The 23,178-nt window shown below is 44.1% G+C and overlaps 1 protein-coding gene across 3 annotated transcripts in view; it reads right to left on the bottom strand.

The window, feature by feature from the left end:
* Positions 1-23,178, bottom strand: part of LOC138268128 (enoyl-CoA delta isomerase 2-like) — a 231,173-nt gene that overhangs the window by 37,086 nt on the left and 170,909 nt on the right. For all 3 annotated transcript variants that reach the window (XM_069217539.1, XM_069217548.1, XM_069217556.1), the window contains one exon: positions 10,605-10,694. In XM_069217539.1, the coding sequence (XP_069073640.1) occupies positions 10,605-10,694 (90 nt within the window). The remainder of the gene's footprint in view (positions 1-10,604; positions 10,695-23,178) is intronic.

Genomic DNA, 23,178 nt, shown 5'->3' with positions numbered 1-23,178 from the left:
TGCCTTCTTGCTGCTCTACCAGGACTCCCTCTAAGATTAAGAATATTGTCTGTGCCCCTAAGTGAATACTGTGGAGGAGCATTCAATAGTCTCTCACAACCTCTTCAGAGAGGCTCCACCGTAGAGATTGAGAATTAACACCACATGAGCTTTACTGACACAGAACAGGACCCCAGAGCTCCTTTCTGGGGCTGAATCATACAGAATACTTATGGCTGATGTTTTGTGACTAGGATGAAGGTCAGACAGATAGTGGAAACTATAAGTCATAACAGATTCAGTGTGGGGACCAGAAGGATCCCCATCTGCCCAATTTGTTGTTCCAGGTTTTTGGGGACTCATGATTATTTCACTCTGCTGTGGTCTGAAGCCTATTCAGATATAAGTCACTACATGCATTTTAAATTACCACCTGGCAGGCCTTGTTAACAGAGTAAATGGCTTGAATAACTGATTCAAGGTGTCAAAATGTAAATAACTAGTACTTAGGAAACAGACCGCGAAGTTCAAAGCCACACCTGTCTAGATTTCTGTGTACATGTATTAGGTGGTTGGGAAGTGAAAGTCAAAATGTTGTCATGTAGCCTTTTGATTCATACATAGTGCTTTGAGGGCCCAAAATTCAGTTCAGCTTTTCTTCAGATGTATTTTAACCACAACCAAATTTCTTTGGTCCCATGAAAGCAAACTGAGATGACATTTGGAAGTTTTTTGATGTGGGGACCAAATCTGTGTGAAATAAAATGTGCATGCATCATGACATTCCAGTGCCACGATGTAATCTCAGAATGTTTTTCATTAGTATGTTTACAAAAATCATGATACTGTTTTGTTTAAGATGCTTTGCGTGTATTCTTTCCTATACTGAAAATCTTGGATCAAAATGTTAAGGCCTGTAATTATATACAGTCTAACCAATTAGGAAAAACTCTCGACCCGCACTTTCTCCCCCTTAACAATTCAAAAGGAGAGATGCCTGTTGTAGAATGTGGTGTTGACTGATATGCACGGAGTTTGTCTTTCAAGAATTTAATTACATTAATGCCAGAGCGGAGAGCAGACTGAATGCCTTTAAGAAAGCGATTCATTCTCTTTACCAATCCATTGGCAGAAGGACTGTACAAAGCTACCTGAAAATGTTTAATGTCATGTTTGATGAGGAAGGTTTTCATTTAATTGGAAAGGAAATAAATCCCATTGTCACTATTTCTTTGGGGATTTCCGCTAAAGAAAAAACATCTTCAAGGAAATGAATAAGTGATTGTGTAATGGCCATTACAACAAATTAATAATAAATTCATCTGGAATAGTAATCAATCAACACAATCAAAAATCTGTTGTAAGAAGGTAGCAACCAAAATGGACTCATGAAATCCAAGGGAATCTTGTGCCATGGTTGATCAGGTAATGGAAGAGGATGAACTGGCTTGTCTACTGTCCTACAATGCTTGTCAGAAACTAATTGAAATGAATTAATAAACGAAGTAAATGGCTGTCAATAGCAGGCCACCAATAGTGTTTTCTAAGTTTCTTGTGGCAGTGATACCCAAATGGCCCTCATGTGCTAATGCAATAAACTGTTCTCTTGACCCACTAGGGGGAATAAAACTACCGTCACTATTACAAATATCAATTTCACAAGCAGAAGAAAAATGTAATTCGACATCATCTTGGGCAGTATCTTCCACCCACTCTTTCTCAGAAATAGCTCGTCTGAGTTCAGACACAGCTTTAATAGTTGTGAGAACACACTTGTAATCTTCTATAATGTCATTGCCCAGACACAGGCCAATGCCTCCCTTTTGATAGTGCTATAATTCATTTCTGCTTTCATCAGACCTTTTGAAGCGAATGCTATGGTGTTTCCTCGCCATTGACTTTTTGACCGCACAATGCTCCAAATCCCTTTCATGCTGGCAGCCACTGAAATAAAAGGACTTAAAGCAGGATCTTCACCAAATTTTTTATGGTGCCAGAAGCCAAATCAACATCTGTAGTTCAAGTAAGTTTCTCAAGGGTTGAACAGTAGGGGCATAGTTGGGTACACAATGATCGTAATACTCACATAGGCCCAGAATTGATCTTAAGGCATATCTTTGTCAGTAGGTGCAGAAGCTATTAAGTATGGCATCAACATTGCAGAATTTGGGTTTGATACCTTCAGCGGGCATGGTATTACCAAGATAATGGATTTGTTCGACCAAGACTTTGCATTTTTCAGGTTTGATGGTAGTTCCTCTACCATTCAAAGTACTAAGCACCTTTTCCACGACAACAAGATGTTCGCCCCTACTTTTGGTGAAAATAAGGATATCATCTTGGAAGGCTTATACATTGCTTAAATCTTTGAATAGACCGAAAGACGCTCACTGCAGAGACTAGACCAAAAGGTAGCCTTAAATTCTTGTAAGCTCCAAAAGGTATTATAAATGTAGTGAATTCTAGAGACTCTGTATTCAAAGATATCTGATGTTATGCAGTGGGTTAGTCAATTGCCGAAAAGCATTTAGCCTCTCCTATGTTAGCCAGCATTTCCTGTATGCAAGGCAATGGATGGCAGTCAACTAATATGTTACTGTTAAGTGATCTCAGGTCTACGCTTAGATGAAAATCCCCTGTCTTTTTCGTAGCAAGGACAATGGGAGAGACCCATTCACAAGATTCAGTGGGAGAAATAATTACTTCTTGTTTTAAATTCACCAACACTTTTTTGTAAAAACAGTTCTCCAGGACACCAATAGGTACTGATGATTCCTTGTGAACAGCTGGTTTAGCTGTAGGTTTCAGTCTGATCTTGTGCTCAAATCCTTGCACAGTATCTATTTCACTTCTGAAAACATTTGGAAATTTAGAAATCATACTAGGCAGTACACAAGCGTCAATTTTCATAGACAAAACAGGTATCTCTCCAAGTACAACAGGATTATCGTGGCCTGGTTTGAGATAAATTCCTAATTTGGCTAAGTCAATCCAAGCAACTAGATTCCTACCATTAACAGCAACATATTTTGGTCCAGACACTTCTACACAATATTTGTGGTAGGTAAGGAAAGTAAGCAAGTAATTCAATATTTTTGTCTCCAAATGCTTTGGGACTAATGTCAAGGGTTTCAAGTTTTAAAGTAGTGGGCCAAAAAGAGAAGAATTTGCTGTCAGCCAAAACAGTGAGAGGTGCCCCTGAATCCGCCATGGCTTGGAGAGATTTACCACTTATTAAAACTTGACAAATGGGACCTTTTACTTTGACATCCTTCTGATCAATATTAATAATAAGAACCACATTAGTGAATCTATTAGAACTTGAACATCAACATTGTGCTCTGTTAATTTGTTCCAGAATGTTAAGCTCCACAAACACCTTGGAAATGACAATTTTTTTGCATTTCATACACTTCTTGCCAATGGCAGGACATGACTGATTGTTGCCTATGTGATTCCTGGAGCCACAATGATGACAAAAGGTTTGCTTCTTTCTATCTTTTCCGCTCCTGATTGCAGAAATGATATTCGCACCTGAAATGCACGATACTGGTGAGAGTCCTTCATGATTTGCCAACATCTGCGTGGAAACTACGGATCTTTCAATACTCTTAGCAATGTCTAGAACCTTTGAAAGAGAAGGGTACCAGCAAGTGAGCAGTCTTTCCAGCATTTGTTTTAAAAAAAAAATTTGAAAACGAGCTGGTCCCTGATGTAAATATCAAGAGTTCTCCAATTCGCACGATGCAGCTAGGACACGTATTGCTGCAACATATTCTTCAACTGATTCATCACTGGCTTGTTTACGTTTAAAAAAAACTATGTCTTTCTAAAAATAGTGTCTTCAGACAACCGCTTTCACAGTCTTTTTTTGGCTTCAATTTATATATTCCACACACCATCACCACCAGGAGATGGTACTTGGGGTAGGATGTCAAAAATATTCTGACCAGCTCCACCCAAGTGATTAAATAACAAAGCAAAATGTCTTTGCGGTTTATAAGCTAGACCATCTATGGCTGCTAAATAATTTTCAAATATGCACAGCCATTGTTTCCACTTTATTTCCAGTTTGCCAGGTTTAAAAAAAAAAAAAATGAGTGCAGAGTTATGGTGTTTTGGGATGTAACCATGACAGAATCGCAAAGAACTATTAAAAATGTTTGAGAATCCACAGAAATGGATATGTATGTGAGAAGGTAACAGTTTTCTAGAAAAGGGTGATGGCAAAGTTGGTTTAAAAAAATACTGAATGAATATGAGAAAAGTATACATCGTGTAGGTCATAGAATGTCTGAATAGCGACCAATAAAAAATGGCCGCTGACCATATGTCGTCATTAAGTGATGCCCCATAATTCACTGCTCTCGATGTCTTGATCAGAAAGTTCAGGTTAAAGAGTGCGCATCACTGAGAGAGCGCAGGAAGCAGAAAATGGAAGGTGTGGGCAAAGAAATACAAAATGTAGAATGGTTGGAGCAAGACTAACATTGCACGAGAGCAGTGTCCTAGAGCTCCCACAACCAGACACCCGCTGTTGACACCAGGTAAGAGAAGCGAGCAAACAAAGGCAATGAGGGTGGGCAAACAATGGCAGGAAGAGAAAGGCTGGAGCGAGACTGACACTGCACGAGAGCAGTGTTCTCGAGCTCCCACAGCTGGAGATGCCACAACTGGGCATGAGGCACTTTCAAAAACAAGCTGTATGCGCCAGAAGAGTAAAACTGCCAAAAGGTGAACAAAGTTCAGCCTGCAGATTAGACCCAGAAAATAAATGCATCATAGGATGCAATAGTCACACACATTTTTCTTCTTTTCAAATCACTTTGGAAATGAAGTCTGCAATCTCCTGTCTAATTCAGGAAACACTGTACGACGATCAGAGTCAGCCTGTGGTTCTCCTGATAAATCTTGAGTTCTCCAACTGAATACGGTAACTCCACTCCTGGTACCAGCATGTAGTGGTGGGGTTACCAGATTAAGACGTCTTCAGATGAAAAGGCAGGGAACAAAGAAGTTTATTTCTTAGGAGCAACCTGCCTAGATGAAAAGCCAGTAACCAACTGACCCTCACCTAGCAGCCAGAGAGGAGCATTCTGTGTTGAATAGAATGGGCATGCATCATGACATTCCAATGTCACAATGTAATCCCACAATATAAAGAATGACGTAAGAACATGTGTATAAACATCAACAGACTACAATCCTGCATTATAGTGTTCCAAATCCACAAGTGCCTGGAAACAAAACAGGTCTAGGATGGAGGAGGAGCAGTCCACTGAGAAGAATATCTCAGTCTGCCAACAGCAGAAAAAACAGCTTTAAAAAAAAAAATCTATAACCAAGGAGGTTTCTGCAGTACCCAGAAAATGCAACTTTACTCGCAGGGAATACTTCTCTTACTCAGGGGTAATCAATTGTCTCAGATGCATTCCAGCTTTTGCTGTGACCAGAACCTTTGAGGTTTCCATATGGCAAATATCTAGACCTCAATTACATTATGTGGCTCCATTTGAATTACTATATTCATTTCTATTTTGTACTCCAGTGTTACTGTACTCCTTGCTGAATTTTGGCACTGGCGAGTAGCTTTGCCACCCTATCCTGATGAGGACCTTGACCCAACCTGAACACAGAGGTCACAGCATTGACTAACTCATCCTAGCAGACCTCTCATCAAACAATACATTTTTCTTATAGCACTCTTGTACAAATGTTGGGATTGTTCTTATTCCTTCATTATGTAATTTTATCCCTTTACCTACGCCTTCACTGGTGTCTGCGCCACATGCACATTATTATTTTGTTGTCACTTACTGTCAAAATTCTCTTTGTTAATAAAATAAAACTTAAGGGTACAGACTCTGCAGAATTTGACATTTGTTTTCTCTTATCACCATGGGTCTTTTTATTCATTCTTTGCACATGAATGATGTTAAACACATAGGCCCTCATTTTAACCTCGACGGTCTTTTTGCAAGACCGCGAGGTACCACTGTGCTGCAGACCACCAGTGCAGGCGGCTTTCTGCACAGCGTATTATGACTGCTGCCAGCCCTCCGTTCTTTTTCGGACAGAGAGCTGCCAGCAGCCATACTGGCGGTCGGCGGGGAAGTGGAGGCTGCTCCACCTCCACCGCCACGTCATCAGAACACCGCCCACCGAATCACGTCCCATGATTCGGTGTGGCGGTGTTCTGGTGACGGGGAGCTGGCGGCGGAGCAGCCCCCATGGATCCCGTTACCTCCCGGAGGATCACCGGACCAGGTAAGGTGATCGTCCGTTAGGGGAGGGGGATGGGGAGATGTTATGTGTTTTGTGCGTGCATGGGGGTGTGCCTGTGAGTATGTGGAGGTGGTGTGTGAGTGCTTGTATGCATGCGTGGGGTGTTGTGTGTTTTGAAAATGTGTGCGTGTCTGTCTGTATGTCTGTGAGTATGTGTGCATGTATGTCTGAGTATGTGTACGTGTATGTCTGTGTGTGTGTGTGTGTCTGTTGGAATGTCTGTATGTGTGTGGGTATGTGTAGTTGTAGTGTATGTGTGCGTGTGGGGGGTGTGTGTCGATGTTGGGGGTGGGAAGGGGGGTTCTGCCACCTTTGGAGGGTGGCAGGGGGGTCTCGGGTGTGGGGGAGGACTGGAGGGTGGGGGTAGACCCCTATCAGTGCCAAGGAAGGAATTCCCTGGCACTGATAGTGCCTACCGCCATGAATTTCGTGGCGGTACAGAACCCCACAAAATCCATGGCGATATGTGGGGTTGTGATACCGCCGGCGGTGTAGTGACAGCCGCTGGTCTGGTGACCGAAGTCTCCAGTCCATCGGTCGTTACCACCCTGGCGGTCGGAGTGGAGAAGTGGCTGTTTAGCATGGCCAATTTTTTTCCGGCGGCCTGTTGCCGGTATTACCGCCATTTCTCCACCGACAGCCAGGGTTGTAATGGCGACCATAGTTATATTCAAGTCATAATTTGTTCAGAGTCTTTTCTAAACATTGTTTTAGTACAAATTAACATTTAGCTCCCATATTCCAGCATTTTATTCACAGCGCCACAGGATTAATCTTTGTTCTTACAGTTGCAGGTCTATGTTGCTATGCAGAGTCCGGATTTAAGCCTATGATTCTACATATTCGCAAGTCTATGATCTTAGATCTACAATTAGGGTATAGGCCTACGAGGCAGGAAGTTAAAACTTCAATACTTACCCACGTTTGTTGATTACTTACAGACAAATATCACTAGTCATATAAAATACAAAATAATAAGATATCAGAAATTTAAGAACCAAATAATATGCAATTTATCAAAAATCCAAATGAGATTTAAATTCTATTATACGATTCTGTCATAGTTGTACCTTTGTTCATCCATTAAACTATAAAAAGCAATAACTACCTAGACAATCTGACTCTACTCTGTATGAAGGACTCTTAGTTTTTTGTACAGATCAATAACTGTGAAAGACGTGCAAGGGGCTATTATTTCCTTTGGTCAGGAAAGAAAAAAATATGCAGGAAGGACGTAATACAACAGAACACACCGTTTTGTGCATATTGTGTTCATCCTTTTCCAAGAAACACCCTCTTGACTTAGATGAACTAATTACTTATGCTCTGGAGAAGGGTATATGTACCCTTCATTTGAAAAAGGACCCGTTTTCATATAAAAAAACGAAATACAAAGTAGATTACACTACATAAAGACTTTAAAACATTTACAAGATTCTCAAAGTCGATCTAGCAAAGCCATCACGACTATTTCTGCCCCTAAATAAATGGGATTCACCAGCATACAGTAACGCAAGAAGCTAAAAGGAAACATGTACATTTCACATCCTTGCTGAATGCTGAAAAATATTTAACATGGTAGACTAGAGATTTTAACAATAGCAATGAAAACGATTTGTGTCTACTACCCTAACACCACAATTCCCCAGGTCAGTTCTGTGTATTTGACAGTGTTCCTGTGCAGAGTTAATGAGCAGGAAGGTGACACAGCAGTACAATAAGGAATCAGACAGGAATGTCCCTTTTCATTTCTCCCGTTCTTAACCTTTATAACACCTGCTTGGATTTGGTGATTCATAAAGGTTTATTTTTAATTCAAGGCCTCCTATGCTAAATGGTATGTACTTCATTCTGACTGTATCTGGCAACAGTCAGATTAGTCAAAGGTTTTTGAATGCTGCACAAAAAAAGGGACAATTATGATTACTACTGTTGTTCCACGTTTTCTTTATCCTAGATGACCAACCAACCCCATGTTAATAATGCCTTATTATTCTGAATCAGAAAGTATGGTTTCTCCACAAGATCACATCCATTGAAGGGATTTCTGTAGAAATTCAAAAATAATAAGTTTCCAGCAAATATAAAATGTAAGATTATTCTGGGAATATTTGAAGCATGTGAGCTAGGATTAGAAACTGATTATCCCTTCCTGATTAGCAATAAAACACACCCCATTGGGAGAATCTCTTTATCAATTCTTTCATCACCAAAGCAAAATGTCTTGGTAAAACTCTGATTTATAAGAAAGCGTAGGAATCACTGAAAACAGCAATTTGTGTGATTTGTATCCATTCAACTTGTTTTCTTCAATTCAAGAAGAATTTGGAATAGTCAAAAAAGGGGATTTCTTTTCATTTACAGGTGGGAACATATTTAATGGAGAGAATACAATATATATATATATATATATATATATATATATATATATATATATATATATATATATATATATATATATAGTGCAACATAACCAAATGAGTGTCAGTGTGCTTTACAGACAATGTAACAGATGAGGTATATCTCTCTTACATCAAACAAGGTACTATAAAAAGACAATGACTGAACTCTGGAAGAGATACTGCTAATGAATTTTAACTGACGACTATGGGGACTATAATTTTGGAGAAGCAAAAGCTTTGGAGAGGAAGGCTTAACATAAGAAAGGGGCTGCCAGGAGGAAGAAATGGAATCTAGAGAATCCCAGAGGCCTAGTAATCAGGGAGAAGTGTTAGAAAGGGATGAGAAGATGAAAGCTAGGGGAATGAAAGGTACCGAGAACAGAGACGCAGAGTAGGCAATAGAAGAAGAAAAATAATACACCCCCCCCTTAACCCTACCTCCCCCCCAATCTCCTACCCAGAGAATGATGGATGGCATGAACGAGAAAATAGGTGGGTCTTAGTAACAAAAGGAGACATTTAGTACCATGAGAAGCATTTTAGCTATTTAATTGAGTCATGAGGAAGGGGAAGATTTAAAATACATAAGAAAGGAACACAAAAATATGTGCAACGTAACCTGGAGCTTCATGAGTGAAAAGGAAAGAAAATAATGACGGCAGGAATGTGCTGTAAATAAAGGGCAATTAAGTGATCAGTGGGAGCAGAAACGGACACGTTTTGAGGTTTTTTTTTCAGAATAAAGGCAAATCATCAGTACAACCCGTGTCTTCTGGTACAGAATTCCAGAGGTTTGGGGCAGCATTAGAGAAAGACTGGTTGGTAACCCACTAACATACAAATTATTGAATGCAGGCAAGCACCAGTAAAAATTAATAACATCTCTCAAATGTACTATCTTTTTAAAACACAAGAATTAGTCAACCGGAATTTGATTCATGACACTTGGGTAAAGAAATATAATAAGATATTACTTCTTTCTAAAAGGGAAAATCGGCTTAAATTTTTACATTCAGGTTTCAAATCTGCACTGGATATATTTGTTTGTATGTATCACTTATATTAAACTCCGGTTAGAATTCTTGAATTATGGTCTGCTGTTGTGGACTACCTGTTGTCACCACACCGGAATCTGGCATCATGACTTTCGCCAGCCGAACTAGCCTATGGCTCAGTACTGGATATTCTTGGAGCACTTCTATCGTCTAGCGAGTACTTGCATACAAGAGACTTTTATATTACTATATATTAAACAAGAGCTATTTTGTTGAGAATTATGATATATTTTTGACCTATTTTCTTTATTGTTGATATATTTGTTATATTAAATGTTTCTATTTTTACTTAAATTTGACATGGTGCTTGGAGTTCTTTTTTCTAACTCAATAACTTTTTCTTTCACACAAAGCCTCAAATGTTATTCGTCCTATGGATTACATAGCTGCCCATGCCAGGCTATCAAATATTTGCCATAAATGTTCTCACTGAATCTAGTTTAGCTCTGTCGATTCCCTTGCATGGCCAGTGTGGAAAGCTCAGCCTCTTGTCATTTCTCTCCCACAGCCTTCTAGTGAATTTTCCTGCAGCGATATCACGTACTTGTAATATTGCACCATCTGATGCTGCATATGACCAAAATAGGTGTAAAATGACAGATAACATCCTGAAATTACATTGAGTCAGACGAGAACCAACGCTATTTCTAAGAACGAATACGCACACTTGAGTTTTAATAAACATGAGTTTCAAGAAAGGCAAGACATAGTTATTTATTTTCCAAGCACACAAAATATAACGTTGCCACTCATTTTTTTTTACATGTTTAAGAGTAACTATATTCGGAAGGCATGGAATTACAGAAATTGTATTGATTGTACACATGGGAATCTCAACAAAGTACCTCAGGGTATTAAGCATGCATTCATTTGATTCGCTTACCTTGGAATGTCCCATTATTTTAGGGAAGGTGTAAGAGGAACACCCCTCTGGGCTCTGCCCCAGCTGGCTGAAAGGGGCATGAAAGGTAGCCTGTATAAATAAAAGGTACAGACGTTTTAGTAAAGTAATTTTGGCATGTCACTTATAGTTCTACCAATACTGCAAACGCATTTTGCATCATCAGACGCTGCTGGATGTCTTGATGTACCGTTGTACACTCTTCTTAAGTAGCTCTATCTAATGTGTCGGCAACAAATGAGCACGTAGTTAACGCAGAAAACAAATGGCTGTGACATACTTGTATCAGAGATATTGCTGGTGGTTTCCACACTACTCAGACTTTTGCATTTATGATAGTGTCAGCATGCTCCCTCATATCCATGTTAGAGCTCTTTTTTACAAAAGAAAGACAAAATATAATATGACATCCATTCATAGATCACAAAAGAATCGGTATTGTACACTGAGATAGAACATTGTTCATAACTATCAAGGAAGTCACAAAAGGAAAGAAAGCCGTAGGAAGGTTGTAGGTTGAGTAAGCTTGAATATGGCAGAGAATGGGTCCGCCCTGTGCACAATTAATCAGTGTGTCCCATTTATAAAGTTGGACCATGTTTCAGACGTTTCCTGAATAACAGATGATTTGGCAGTACTCTTAAGGGTGAGTCGAGGGGTTTTCCAGGCCACCAGCACTCTACTTAGAGACTAATGCCCCATTGTTTCTGCTTGAGTTTCAGGTGGCTGATTTTCGGGGTTCCACAATGTGAAGTTAATTTACTGTAATCATTCTTGTACTGGTAACTCATTAGTTCCCTTTTGACCATGTTCATTGATGTCTTGAGCTACTTACTGGCAAGCTGAGCTGGCCACAATTGCACTACAAGAGTGAAGTTTCTAGGGGCCAGGTGCGCGTGTACTGTAGATTTTTACTGCGTTTGTCTGCTCCAAAACTCCAGTACTTCTCTCATTGTCCACAACTATGGGTACGGGGCACAGAGGGAGACGTTGGGGAGGATTTGTCTGGAGGAAGCACTACTGGCACCCTTTAACTAGGGTGTGTAAATACTGCTTCTTACTGAAGACTCGCTGTATGAATGACATTCATTTTCGAACATCAAACAGTGTAAAACTCAGTAAAAAGGGCTCTTGCGTAGAACGGACTGGAATATCAGCTCTTATACAGGCTTCCATCACATGGTGTTAAAAGATGTTTGTGTTGTAACATACACAGCTGTTTAGTGAATGGAAGCTAGGAAGCTGAACAAAAGGCACTTTGGAAGTAGTGCATGGTCAGATATGCCCCCGAAAATGAAATAGTCAAACAGCAACCCCGAAGCATTGAGAGATGCATCAAACCACTGAATGAGCAATCAAGATCTTGAATATCCCCCACAGACGCGCAACTACGTGTGACATACAATATGTCCAAGAATCAAACAGTACTGGCCTTGTGAAATTAAAGCAGGTGTGCCCAATGCAGGTCTAGGAGGGCCGGATACATACCAGACTTTCATGATAACCAATGACTGTGTAAATAACTTGCATTTATAGTCACTATACTGAAATGTTTCTTACATAGCTATTCTGAAAATCTTCACATGGATAAAGCTCTTCTGAATGTGCGTTGGGAATGCCTGAGATAAAAAGGATATGGTATGACACTGGGTGTGTACAGGGTCAGAATCAGGGCATATATTTACTAAAAATACATTCCTAAATGAAATCAACCCCATACTCTTTGTTAATGAGAAATTTCAGCTGTACATTTGAAAGGAAAGACACAATTATGAAGGTCAACTATTTTTCCATGAAAGACAGAGGACGGATCAGAGTACACCATGAGAGGCTCTAACTTCCTAAGCCAGCAAACTGATGCCATTGCAACCAGAAACATTTAGGCACACCAGTTCATACCCACTGGTGGCCAGCTCTTCAAAGATTTAGTAAGCTAGAACAGAAAGAGTGACAAAAAACAGAGCATGTTGAGACCTCAAGTCTATAGCCACTCAAAGTCACACTGCACTAAAGTACAGAGAAATACATTCCAATTTCAGTTATTAGTAGCCACAAAGGCAGATAAATAGTAACACACACAGTGAATCCCTGATGTGGGTGGGTGAAACAAGAAACAAGGATGTTTAGTGTACCAACATAGCTGTAGGCTACAGAATTCGTTACTGCAACAAAATGGGCTCTGTCTATTTAATCTACCCACTTAATTCACCCGGACTTTCTGTTTTTTTAATCACCCGGTTTTGGACTTTTTTGTGGACGTGTCTTGCTGTTGGTTTTTCACTCATGGTAATCATATGGTAAATAGACTGTATCTGTTTACCGCCAGTGTCCACCTTTTAAGATAATGCTGTTGCGACATAGCAAGGTTAAGAGGCACTTGGCTTGTTAAACATGAGCACTTGGGTCCACAGGTAAGTGTTGTGCAGGTGAAAGCACAGTTGTGCATAGCCCTGTAAATGCATACAGGCCTCCGGCGCAGAGCAGACTTAGGTTAGATGTTGATCTGGAGTAGGCCTTATAATATTAATGCAAAAAAAATCAAATGATGGACAGAATGCGGGACAAACCAAACATTCACCTCCAGTGACAGATCTGGGTTTAATCCATCAATTCTTTTGCTCACCATGCTACCCCAGTCATATGCAAATCAGTCTTGACTCTGTTCCCCATGGGAACAGTCCAGCCCAAATTGCCAGGCCAGGTCCTCCCTGGACCCGAAACAAGTTCCTGGGACCTATCACCTCTGATCAGCCAGGATAGTTACACTCGCAAAACCATATAAACCCAGCTGTTAGAGTTATTTCAAGTAACTATATCTTGTGCACAATCTTCTCATCAATACTTTTACTGCAAATGTTAGTGATATTATCAATGATGTCATGAGTGATTTAATATCTGGGGTAATTAGCAGTGCAATGGGAGGGCGTGAGTTATAGTTACCTTAGGGAACAAGTTTTAATGACTTGAAATAACTAGCTACAACAGCTGAATTTCTATAGTTTTGTGTGTAAAATCTGAACCTAACTATAAAGTCCCTATAACCTTTGGTTTATTTTAGTGAATTTTCAAGCTTGCTGCTCCGCCCCCCCTCCAACTCCTTACCATCCACTGTCCAAGTCCATGCCTCTGCTCCCTCATTACAGCCCTGTGTGGCTGTTGTTCTGCCACTATCCCTTCCTGCCCGACCTGAACAGTTAGCTTGCTGCCTAAGTCACCTCCTCCCTACCCTCTGTTGCCCGAGTCCATGCACAAGCCCCTCCCTCCTGCCCTGCATGGTCTGATGTGCTGTCACTGCCCTCCATTTAGCTTGATATTCCTGCCCACTCCTCAAGCCCTCCGTTGCCCAGTTCTATGTCCCATCATTACCCTTCTGCTTAGCCACTGTGCTTAGCTTGCTGCCCCTTCCCTACCCCATCCTGCCCTCTGATGTCTGTTTGCATGCCCCTGTTCCCTCCTTTTTGCCCACCGTGTTCCATGGTCTACCACTGCCCCTCATATCTACTCTGAGTCATCTGTTAAGCTTCCACTGCCCCCTCCCACCTGCCCCGCAAGGTCAGATGGCTGCTGCCTTTCCCTGCCATCTAGACCCTGCCTGTCCTAGTTCCATGCCCCTTATCCCCTCCCTTCTGTCATGCATGGTCCATTTTGCTGCCACTCTCTTCTGCACTCCATGCTTTGTTGTGCTGCAACTGCTCCTCCTTCCTGCCCTGTGTGGTCTGTTGTGAAGTCCCTTCTCCTGCCCCCTCTTGTCTGTGTCCAGCCCCTACTTCTCCCTTCTGCCCTCCATGGTAATTTATGCATGTCCCTGCCTCCTACCTCTTGCCCACCATGGCGGCTGTGCTGCCACTGACCCTCCTGCTTGCAATGCATGGTCTTCTGTGCTGCCACAGCCCCTTCCATCTGCCTTGTGTGGTCAGCTTGCTGCCCCTGATCCCCTCACACCTTTCCTCGGTTGTATGTGTGTATGCCATTATATTCTCACTGTTGCCCTCCATGGTATGTTGTGCTTCCAGTGCCCATCCTACCTGCCCTCCATGGCCAGCTTGTTGCTCCTGCCCTGCCCCTTGCTCCCTGCCCTGTGTTTTCCATGTGCAGGCCCAAATCCCCTCTCAACTGACTTGTCTAGTCCGTTGTTGTGCCCCTTCCTCCTCCCTCCGCCCTTCATGGTCTGTTACGCTGTATCTGTCCCTCCTGTCTCTCCAGTATGGTCAGCTTGCTGCCGTTGTCTCTTTCCCCTCTGCTCTCTGTTGTCCATGTGCATAGCCCTGTCCCTTCCCCAATACTTTCCATGGCCTGTTGTGCTGCACTGTCATCCTGCTTGTCCTGTGTGGTGTATTTTGTTGCTGCAACACCTGGTGCCTGCCCTGTAAGGTCTGTTTGGGGCCCCTGCTCATCACCCCCTGCCCTCTGCCCTCTGTTTTCTGAGTCCATATCCCTACCCCATTCCTCCTGTCCTCTGGGATCGGATGTACCATACTTGCCACATTTTGAACTTGGTAAGAGGGAGATTTTGAAGAAAAAACCTGAGGAATTGATTTTCCCCATAGACTTATGTTGAAAAAGAGGAGAATATATGAAGGAAACAGATAAAATAAAACCTTTCTGGGCTTAAAAACATCGGGTGTCTCCTGCCACAATCAGGTCTGTTTGCATGTATGGTTGTACTGCCACTGTCTCTTACTTCTGCCCTCAATGGTCTGTTATATTGCCACAGCCGCTATTGTCTGTCCTGCATGGTTGTTTTTTTGCCCCTGCCCCCATCTCCCCTGCCCTCCATGGTCCGTTGTGCTGCCATTGCCCCTCCCACCTGCTGAGGGTCCTCATCTTGTTGCCGCTGAACCCTCCTCCCTGCCCTAAATTATCAGAGTCTGTGCCCCTGACCTCTGCCTCCCCACAGTATTCTAATGAACATCTAGATTGCTACCATTCTATATTTACTTTAACAAATGTGGCACACCTGACTTCATCTTTATGTAATCAGAACGGTAATACCTAAAACATTTCCTTTGAAATGAAACCAAGAGGGTCTCTTTCCTATAGAAATTATGGTTAGTGTTCTAAAAAACTAAAATGAGGACATATTTTCTGAGTGCTCAAATAGCAACAAAGTACTTTTAAATTATTTGCTATCTTTATTCTTTTTTTTATCCAGGTGATCACCTGATTATTTGTTACACTTAGGGGAGAGGATATGGCATTACGGCCAGGGATACAGACTTTGCAGCTGGAGAACCAGGTTTGAGTTTCAGCGCCAGCTCGACATCCTGGGATTCTGGGCAGATCACTTAATATACCCATGCCTAAAAACAAAAAAAATGTGTCCTTGTGTAATGTCGCTGTTGTTTTTGTAAAGCAGTCCAATACCTTCGGGTCAAGACTGCACTATATAAAACTGCAAAAAACAAAACAAAAAACAAACAAATTAAGTGTTTTGCATACTTCTGTCATTGAGCTATATCTGGGTGATATTTGTGCTACATCTGGGTTCTTTTTCCTCTGGTGGCCATCTTGGGAGACTTATTTGTTACATACCACTTAGAACAAAATGCATTCAGTTTTCCACTTTGATTCCATCAAGATGGCATTCAGACGCGCCACACTTTTGGCATAAATTCATAATGTTAGCACTTTAGTTGCTTATTAGAACATGGCAAACTGCTGATTACCATGGAGTAAACACACAGCCTGCTGATGCTGTTGAAAGTGCAGACTCCAATCTGCATGTCGGAATATTTTAATGAGATAGAAGAGGAAGACAATTGAGAACTCACTTAAAGTGTGTCCTCATTTTGCTTTCTACAGCAATAACCATAATTTCTATGACAAAATGAACACCTACATTTTGTTTCTTTGTAAATTAAATGTTTTAGGTTTTACCACTTAGAATCAATTAAGATGGCTTCAGGTGTGCCACAGTTTGTAATACGTAAGACTCTTAGGCGGTCATTCCAACCGCGGCGGGCGGCGGTAGCCGGCCGCTTGGCGGGAACCGCCGAATGACCGCACCGCGGTCACAAGACCGCGGCGGCCATTCTGGCCTTCCCGCTGTGCCGGCGTGTGACCGCCAAAAGGCCGCCCGCCGGCCCAGCGGGAAAGACCCAGCAACGATGAAGCCGGCTCCGAATGGAGCCGGCGGAGTTGCTGGGGTGCTACGGGTGCAGTGGCACCCGTCGCGATTTTCAGTGTCTGCAAAGCAGACACTGAAAATCATCATGGGGCCCTGTTAGGGGGCCCCTGCACTGCCCATGCCAGTGGCATGGGCAGTGCAGGGGCCCCCAGGGGCCCCACGACACCCGTTCCCGTCATCCTGTTCCTGGCAGTAAAAACCGCCAGGAACAGGATGGCGGGAAGGGGGTCGGAATCCCCATGGCGGCGCTGCTTGCAGCGCCGCCATGGAGGATTCCCTGGGCCAGGGGTAAACCGCCCGGAAACCGCCGGTTCCCCTTTTCTGACCGCGGCTTTACCGCCGCAGTCAGAATGGCCCAGGAAGCACCGCCAGCCTGTTGGCGGTGCTTCCGCGGTCGTTGGCCCTGGCGGTCGGTGACCGCCAGGGTCAGAATGACCCCCTTAGTGTTCTAGTTGTTCTTTAGAACACTCTGGGATGTTGCAGTAGAACACAAGGGAATCAACTGAGCAGGCTGCTCTTGTTGGAAGTACACATTTTACAGAGATTGTTGGGTTTCATTCTCATATGGTCGAGAAAGATAGTGTGAATTTACAGAAAATTTGTTCTCATTTTAGCTTCTGGGACATCTTCCATAACCTATCTGGGAAAATCATGAGAAAACAGTTTTCTCTCAAACATGATTCATGAAATCCCAGCAAAAGGCTTTTTCACTGGGTAAAATCACCTTATAACAAACCACAATTCCTAAAATTAGTATGGCACCAGCAATAAATGATTTATATTGTAACTAAAATCTGTTAACACAATTTATACACTCTCCTTTTAGTGACCCTCAAAACCTGCCATTCACTACAATTCATTTCAATGGGGTGCTAAGATGGCTGCCAGCACTTCCTGGTTGAAGTGTTGACAGCCAATCAGATCTCACCATGAGATCTGTGCCTAGGCTCCGCCCAGATATACACATCTCTTTTTCCTTTATTATCTCAAAAACTACTAAACGGATTTACACCAAATCACAAAAGGGATGCTTTATGGACCAAAAGTTAATATTCTGCCAAATTGGGTGTATATTCTGTCCAATGGTTCAGGCTCTAGTTGTGTCTAAAAACCCTTATGGAAATTGCATGGGGAAAAAGCATTTTGGGCCCACCCCCCAGTTTCTCACTGCAAACTTGATTGCGGCGCCAGACAGGAGGACCCCATGCAATACAAGGAACATGCATTGGTGTAGCCAGCTGTGGGTTGGAGGACAGCAAGACCACCCTGAGAAATGTGGGGTGCCGGCCTATGGGGGTGGTGGCCCTCCCACCCCGCGTCAGCCTGCTGGGCTCCTGCCCTGTACAGCAATCAATCAATCATAGCGTTTGTAAAGCACACTACTCACCTGTGAGGGTCAAGTGGTTGAGGTGGTGGGGGGGGGGGGTGCTGCTACTGCTCGAACAGCCAGGTCTCCTGAAGGTTAGCATGTCCTGTGTCTGTCGCAGGTGGATAGGAAGAGTGTTCCACGCCTTGGCGACAAGGTGGGAGAACGATCTGCTCAGGCAGTCATTCTGTGGATGTGTGGAACGGTGGCGAGGGCAAGGTCAGCGGAGCGAAGCTGGCGGGTTGGAGTGTAGAAGGAGAGTCCGTCGGTTGAGGTATTCTGGTATGGTGTTGTGCAGTGCTTTGTGAGCCTGGGTAAGGAGCTTGAAAGTGATCGTCTTGTTGACTGGGAGCCAGTGCACGTCTCTCAGGTGGGCTGTGATGTGGGTGTGGATGTCCAGGATGAGGCGTGAGAAGACGTTCTGTATGCGTTGCAATCTGTATGACAGCAGCAAAGGGAGCCGCGGCCAGCATGTGTGGGTGACTAGCAACACCGAGTAAAGGGGTGCTGGGAGAATCCCTTATGGCCCTATGTGACTGGGAACTGGGAACCTGGCCCTGGATGGAGAACCCCTGGCAAAAACAGTGGTGCGCCTCCACATGGACCCCCCGCTCCTAGGGGGGGATTTAAAGTTCACCTCCCCCTTATACTGCTAAATTGCCTGTGACTGGGCCCGTGAACAATGTTGCTCCCCTAGCGGAGTGTGCCTGCGATGGTCTGCACCCGCCTCGTATTGGGCTTCATCTGGGACCCTCCAGGACTGGTCTGAGCGTGGCCAGGCCCTAGCCGAGGGATTGCTTGCCCTGAAGATGGTACCGGCCCAGCTCACAGCTGAAAGGGGACCTCCCCCCCTTGGTGCTAGAACTGATGGGCATCAACTGGGCTTGACCCCAACTGTCTTGTTCCCGATCTCCTGGCTGAACTAAAATCAGCGACTGCGCCTTGTGGGGCTTTGGCCATTGTGGAAGTGGGCCTCAGCGGTAGTGACATCCAGCAGTGTGAGTGGCGATGGCGGTGGACTACTGGACTGTGGGGAACCCCATCAGATGCTGTAGAAGCGGTAGCCGCATACCACCAGGGAGAGGATATTCCCCTTCTTCCAGTCGAGCTTAGGTGGGTTGACAGCTTCCCCTCCTGGGGAGAACAACTTGGTGAGGTGACTGGGTGAACCCGTGCCATCCAAGTCACTCCAAAAGGTCCAGATGGTTGGGACAGAGTCTGCCCTTGGTGGTCCCGGAGAGTGAACAGGTGACCATCGTAACACAACATCGGTAAGAACAGACCAGCACGCTCGCAAACACCGAATACCATTACCCAATTTATCACCCCTGTGCTATACCACCCAGAGAATAGCATAACAAACGGAGGGCCAACAACTCAGGGGGCACATCAGAAGGAGACACAGAGCCTTCCAGGGCCGAACTCCTAGCGGCTATCCAGGATTGCCGGACTGCGCTCAAGCACGATATAGAGGCAGTAGCTACTGATGTTGACCTCCTGTGAGCAAACCTGAGGAAAGTCGCAGACAAAGTTATGACTGCTGAGGGCAACATCACGGAGCTGCAGGGTGAAGTAGCTGTCCTTAAGCATCAGATGGCCCAGATGACCACAGTTACGGAGGAGCTAGAACGTCGAGTAGAAGATGCAGAGAGCCTCTCCCCCCGTAGCAGCATACGCATCGTGGGGTTCCCAAAAAGGGTGGAGGGGTTCTCTACAGAAAAGTTTCCTGGATGACTGGGTGCAAAAAAAACTTAAGCCTAAGGGCCTGTCTGAAGTCTTTGTTGTGAAAGAGCGTATGTGTTTGGGGGGTGCCCCCTTGGGCAAGGGTCGCCCCTAAGGGGCAAAAAGTACTATTGGGTAGTTTGGCCCATTTTTTTTTAGGCCTTTCTGGCAGAATCCACTTAATGCCAGGGATCACGTGTGTGTGTGTACTTTGTGTGGGGGGAGGGGGGTGGCCCCTTGGGGAATGTAGGCCATTTCTGCCACCCTTGGAGGCAGATTGGCCTAGTTTATGTCCCCTGGGGGGGGGGGGGGGGGCAAAAACCATGAAGACGCCAGGGATTTTTTTTTCTTTCTTTTTTTTTGTGTTGGGGGGGGCGCCCCTTGGGCAAGGGTTGCCCCCAAGGGGCAAAAAGCACTATTGGGCAGTTCTGCCCCACTTGGCGCAGATTGGCCTAATTTTTTAGGCCTTTCTGCCACTAGCGCCAGGGATCGTATGTGTGTGTGTGCTTTGTGTGGGGGTGTGGCCCCTTGGGCAAGGGTCGCCCCCCAAAGGGGGCAATGTAATGTAGGCTATTTCTGCCCCGCTTGGGGGCAGATTGGCCTAGTTTGTGTAGGCCCTTAACCATGGAGACCCCAAGGATTTTTTTTATTTTTTCTTTTTGTGGTGGGGGTGTGCCACCTTGGGCAAGGGTCGCCCCCAAGGGGCAAAAAGCCCTATTGGGCAGTTCTGCCCCCCTTGGGGTCAAATTGACCTATTTCTTTTTTTTTTTTTAGGCCCATCTGCTCTCAAGGGGGGCATAATCCACTTTGCGCCAGGGGTCATGTGTATGTTTTCTGCGGGGGGTGGCCCCTTGGGCAAGGGTCGCCCTCCAAAGGAGGCAATATATTCTATGGCATTTCTACCCCCCTTTGGGGCAGATTGGCCTATTTCTTTAGGCCCATCTGCCCCTAAGCAGAGAACACTAGACACAAGAGAACATTTAAAAATGTTTGGTGGCGGGGTGTTTGTCAACTGGCGAAGTATTTGCATTTATGATAATAACAGTTTATTTCTTCTTTTTGTTCTAGTTCAAAGCTTTTGCTTCCTTTGCTGTGGCTTGTTGAAGTTTTGGCAGTGGTTGTCCAGAGGTATGCGTAGTTGCATGTTTTAGGTAAGTAAATAAATTTACTCCAAAGGAGTATTTTTGCCATGCATGAATGACATGTTTGTAGGTGGTGTACTGAATGCAGAATTGTGTGTGAAATTGTCTTTGGATTTATGCACAATGATTTTTGTGTTGTGTTGTCTTATGTCTAATTTGCTTTTTTTCTCTTTTTAGTGGGATATCATTGGTGATTGCTGTGGCTGTGCAGAGTAGTTGCTGGTGAGTCAAGCTTTTCAGGGAAGTGAGCGGTATAGTTTTTGAGTTTACAACTCTTAGTGATAAAGCTACACTTTGTTTTTTACTTATCTTACACAGTGCTGGTTGTTGGTGGTGCATTTGTCCAGTTAATTTTTGTAGGGAGGATCATGGCTAGCCATAGGATGACCGCTCAGCAGGTTGTTGGTGTGCTTTTTGAGTCGTCTTCTGACCATGATTATGAGACTGACTCTGCATCTGAGGCAGAGGAGGAAGTGCAAGATTCTGGAAGTGAATTTTCTGTCAGAGAGGAATCATCTGATGATGAAGCCACTCTCAGTGCTGATGAAGGGCCTGTTTTAGAGGAGGACACTGATGTGCCGATGGTTCAGGAGCCAGCGGCTGAAAGGCTTCCCATTGGACGTGACACGTGGGTTGCACCAAACCTGGAGCAGCCACAGTTGCCTGCGTTTACTGGTTTCCCAGGGTGTCGAGTTAATACTGAAAACGTTTTGCCCATCAACTTTTTTGAGTTGTTTATAGACAATATATTTTTGCAACAGATTGTTAGTGAGAAAATTGTGTGGGAACTTGGTAGACGACTGTTTAACAAAGGTCACCATTTATATGTAGATAACTTCTACACTGGAGTTCAGTTGTTCAAGGAGTTGTTCACAGTGGACACTGTTACTTGTGGCACAATCCTCTCTAATCGGAAAGGCTATCGAAGAGAGCTTGTCTGTAAAAAACCTGAGAAGGGACAGTGCAGTGCCTTGCGGAATGATGAGCTGCTAGCTCTGAAATTTATAGACAAGAGGGATGTGTACATGCTAAGTATCATCCATGATGAGAGTACTTCACCTGTAGCTGTTTGGGGTCAGGTTGCCGAAGTGCGCAAACCTGTGTGCATTTTAGACTATAGTAAGCACATGGGTGGTGCTGATAGAGTAGATCAAAGGTTGGAACCTTACACTGCTGCTCGTAAGTCTTATGTTTGGTATAAGAAATTAGCAGTTCACCTGTTCCACTTGGCAACTTTTAATGCTTTTGTTGTGTTCAAGGATAGTTCTCCAGAATCAAGGATGACATTTGTGAAATTTCAGGAGTGAAATTTCAGGAGTCTATCATAGCGAGCATTGTTTTGCTGGAACAGGCAAGAGATCCTAGAGGAGCAGTGGTGGAGGATGTGGCTAGACTGAAAGATCGTCACTTTGCTGAGCACATTCCTCCCACGGCCCAAAAAAAACTTTCCTGCTAAGAGGTGTAGAGTCTGTGCTCGAAGAGGTATCAGGAAGGAGACTAGGATGTACTGCCCCGATTGTCCTTCAAAGCCTGGGCTGTGTGTGGGTGGCTGTTTCGGGAGCTACCACACACAGAATTATTGGGAAATTCCGTGAGCGTAAACTGCTGTTTTATATTTTTATATGTTTAGTTTCACAGTTGGCATTACTGTCATGTATTCAGTTAGAGCTTTTGTGTTTGTAGTTTTGTACTTATTTATAATTAGTGGTTTCTTTGTTGTTTAAAAACAAAAAAAAAGTGATGGCGGTGTGTGTGGGGTGGCGCTTGGCTAGCGGTGTTCGTGGGGTGGTGCTTGGCTGGCGGTGTGAGTCGGGTGGCGCTTGGCTGGCGGTGTGAGTGGGGTGGCGCTTGGCTGGCGGTGTGAGTGGGGTGGCGCTTGGCTGGCGGTGTGCGTGGGGTGGCGCTTGGCTGGCGGTGTTCGTGGGGTGGCGCTTGGCTGGCGGCGTGCGTGGGGTGGCGCTTGGCTTGCGGTGTCAGCCAAATGCCAGTCCACACACTCATCAACTGGTGTGATTGCTGTATCAGGCATGTGGGCGTATGAAAGTGATGGGCCCTTGAGTGGCGCGTGTTGATGCGAGTGTTGTAATGTGCTGGGCCTGTGGCTGGACCTGTGGCTGGCGGCGTGAATGGTCTTGTGCATGTCATGTATGGAAGGTGTGTGAATGGACTGTAAAGCGGTTGGTGCCTTGTCGTGGCTTT

The sequence above is a fragment of the Pleurodeles waltl genome, chromosome 2_1, assembly GCF_031143425.1.
Source record: "Pleurodeles waltl isolate 20211129_DDA chromosome 2_1, aPleWal1.hap1.20221129, whole genome shotgun sequence".
In the NCBI taxonomy this organism is placed as follows: domain Eukaryota; kingdom Metazoa; phylum Chordata; class Amphibia; order Caudata; family Salamandridae; genus Pleurodeles; species Pleurodeles waltl.
Note: the sequence above shows the minus strand (reverse complement) of the source record. Positions and strands in the feature narration are given on the sequence as shown.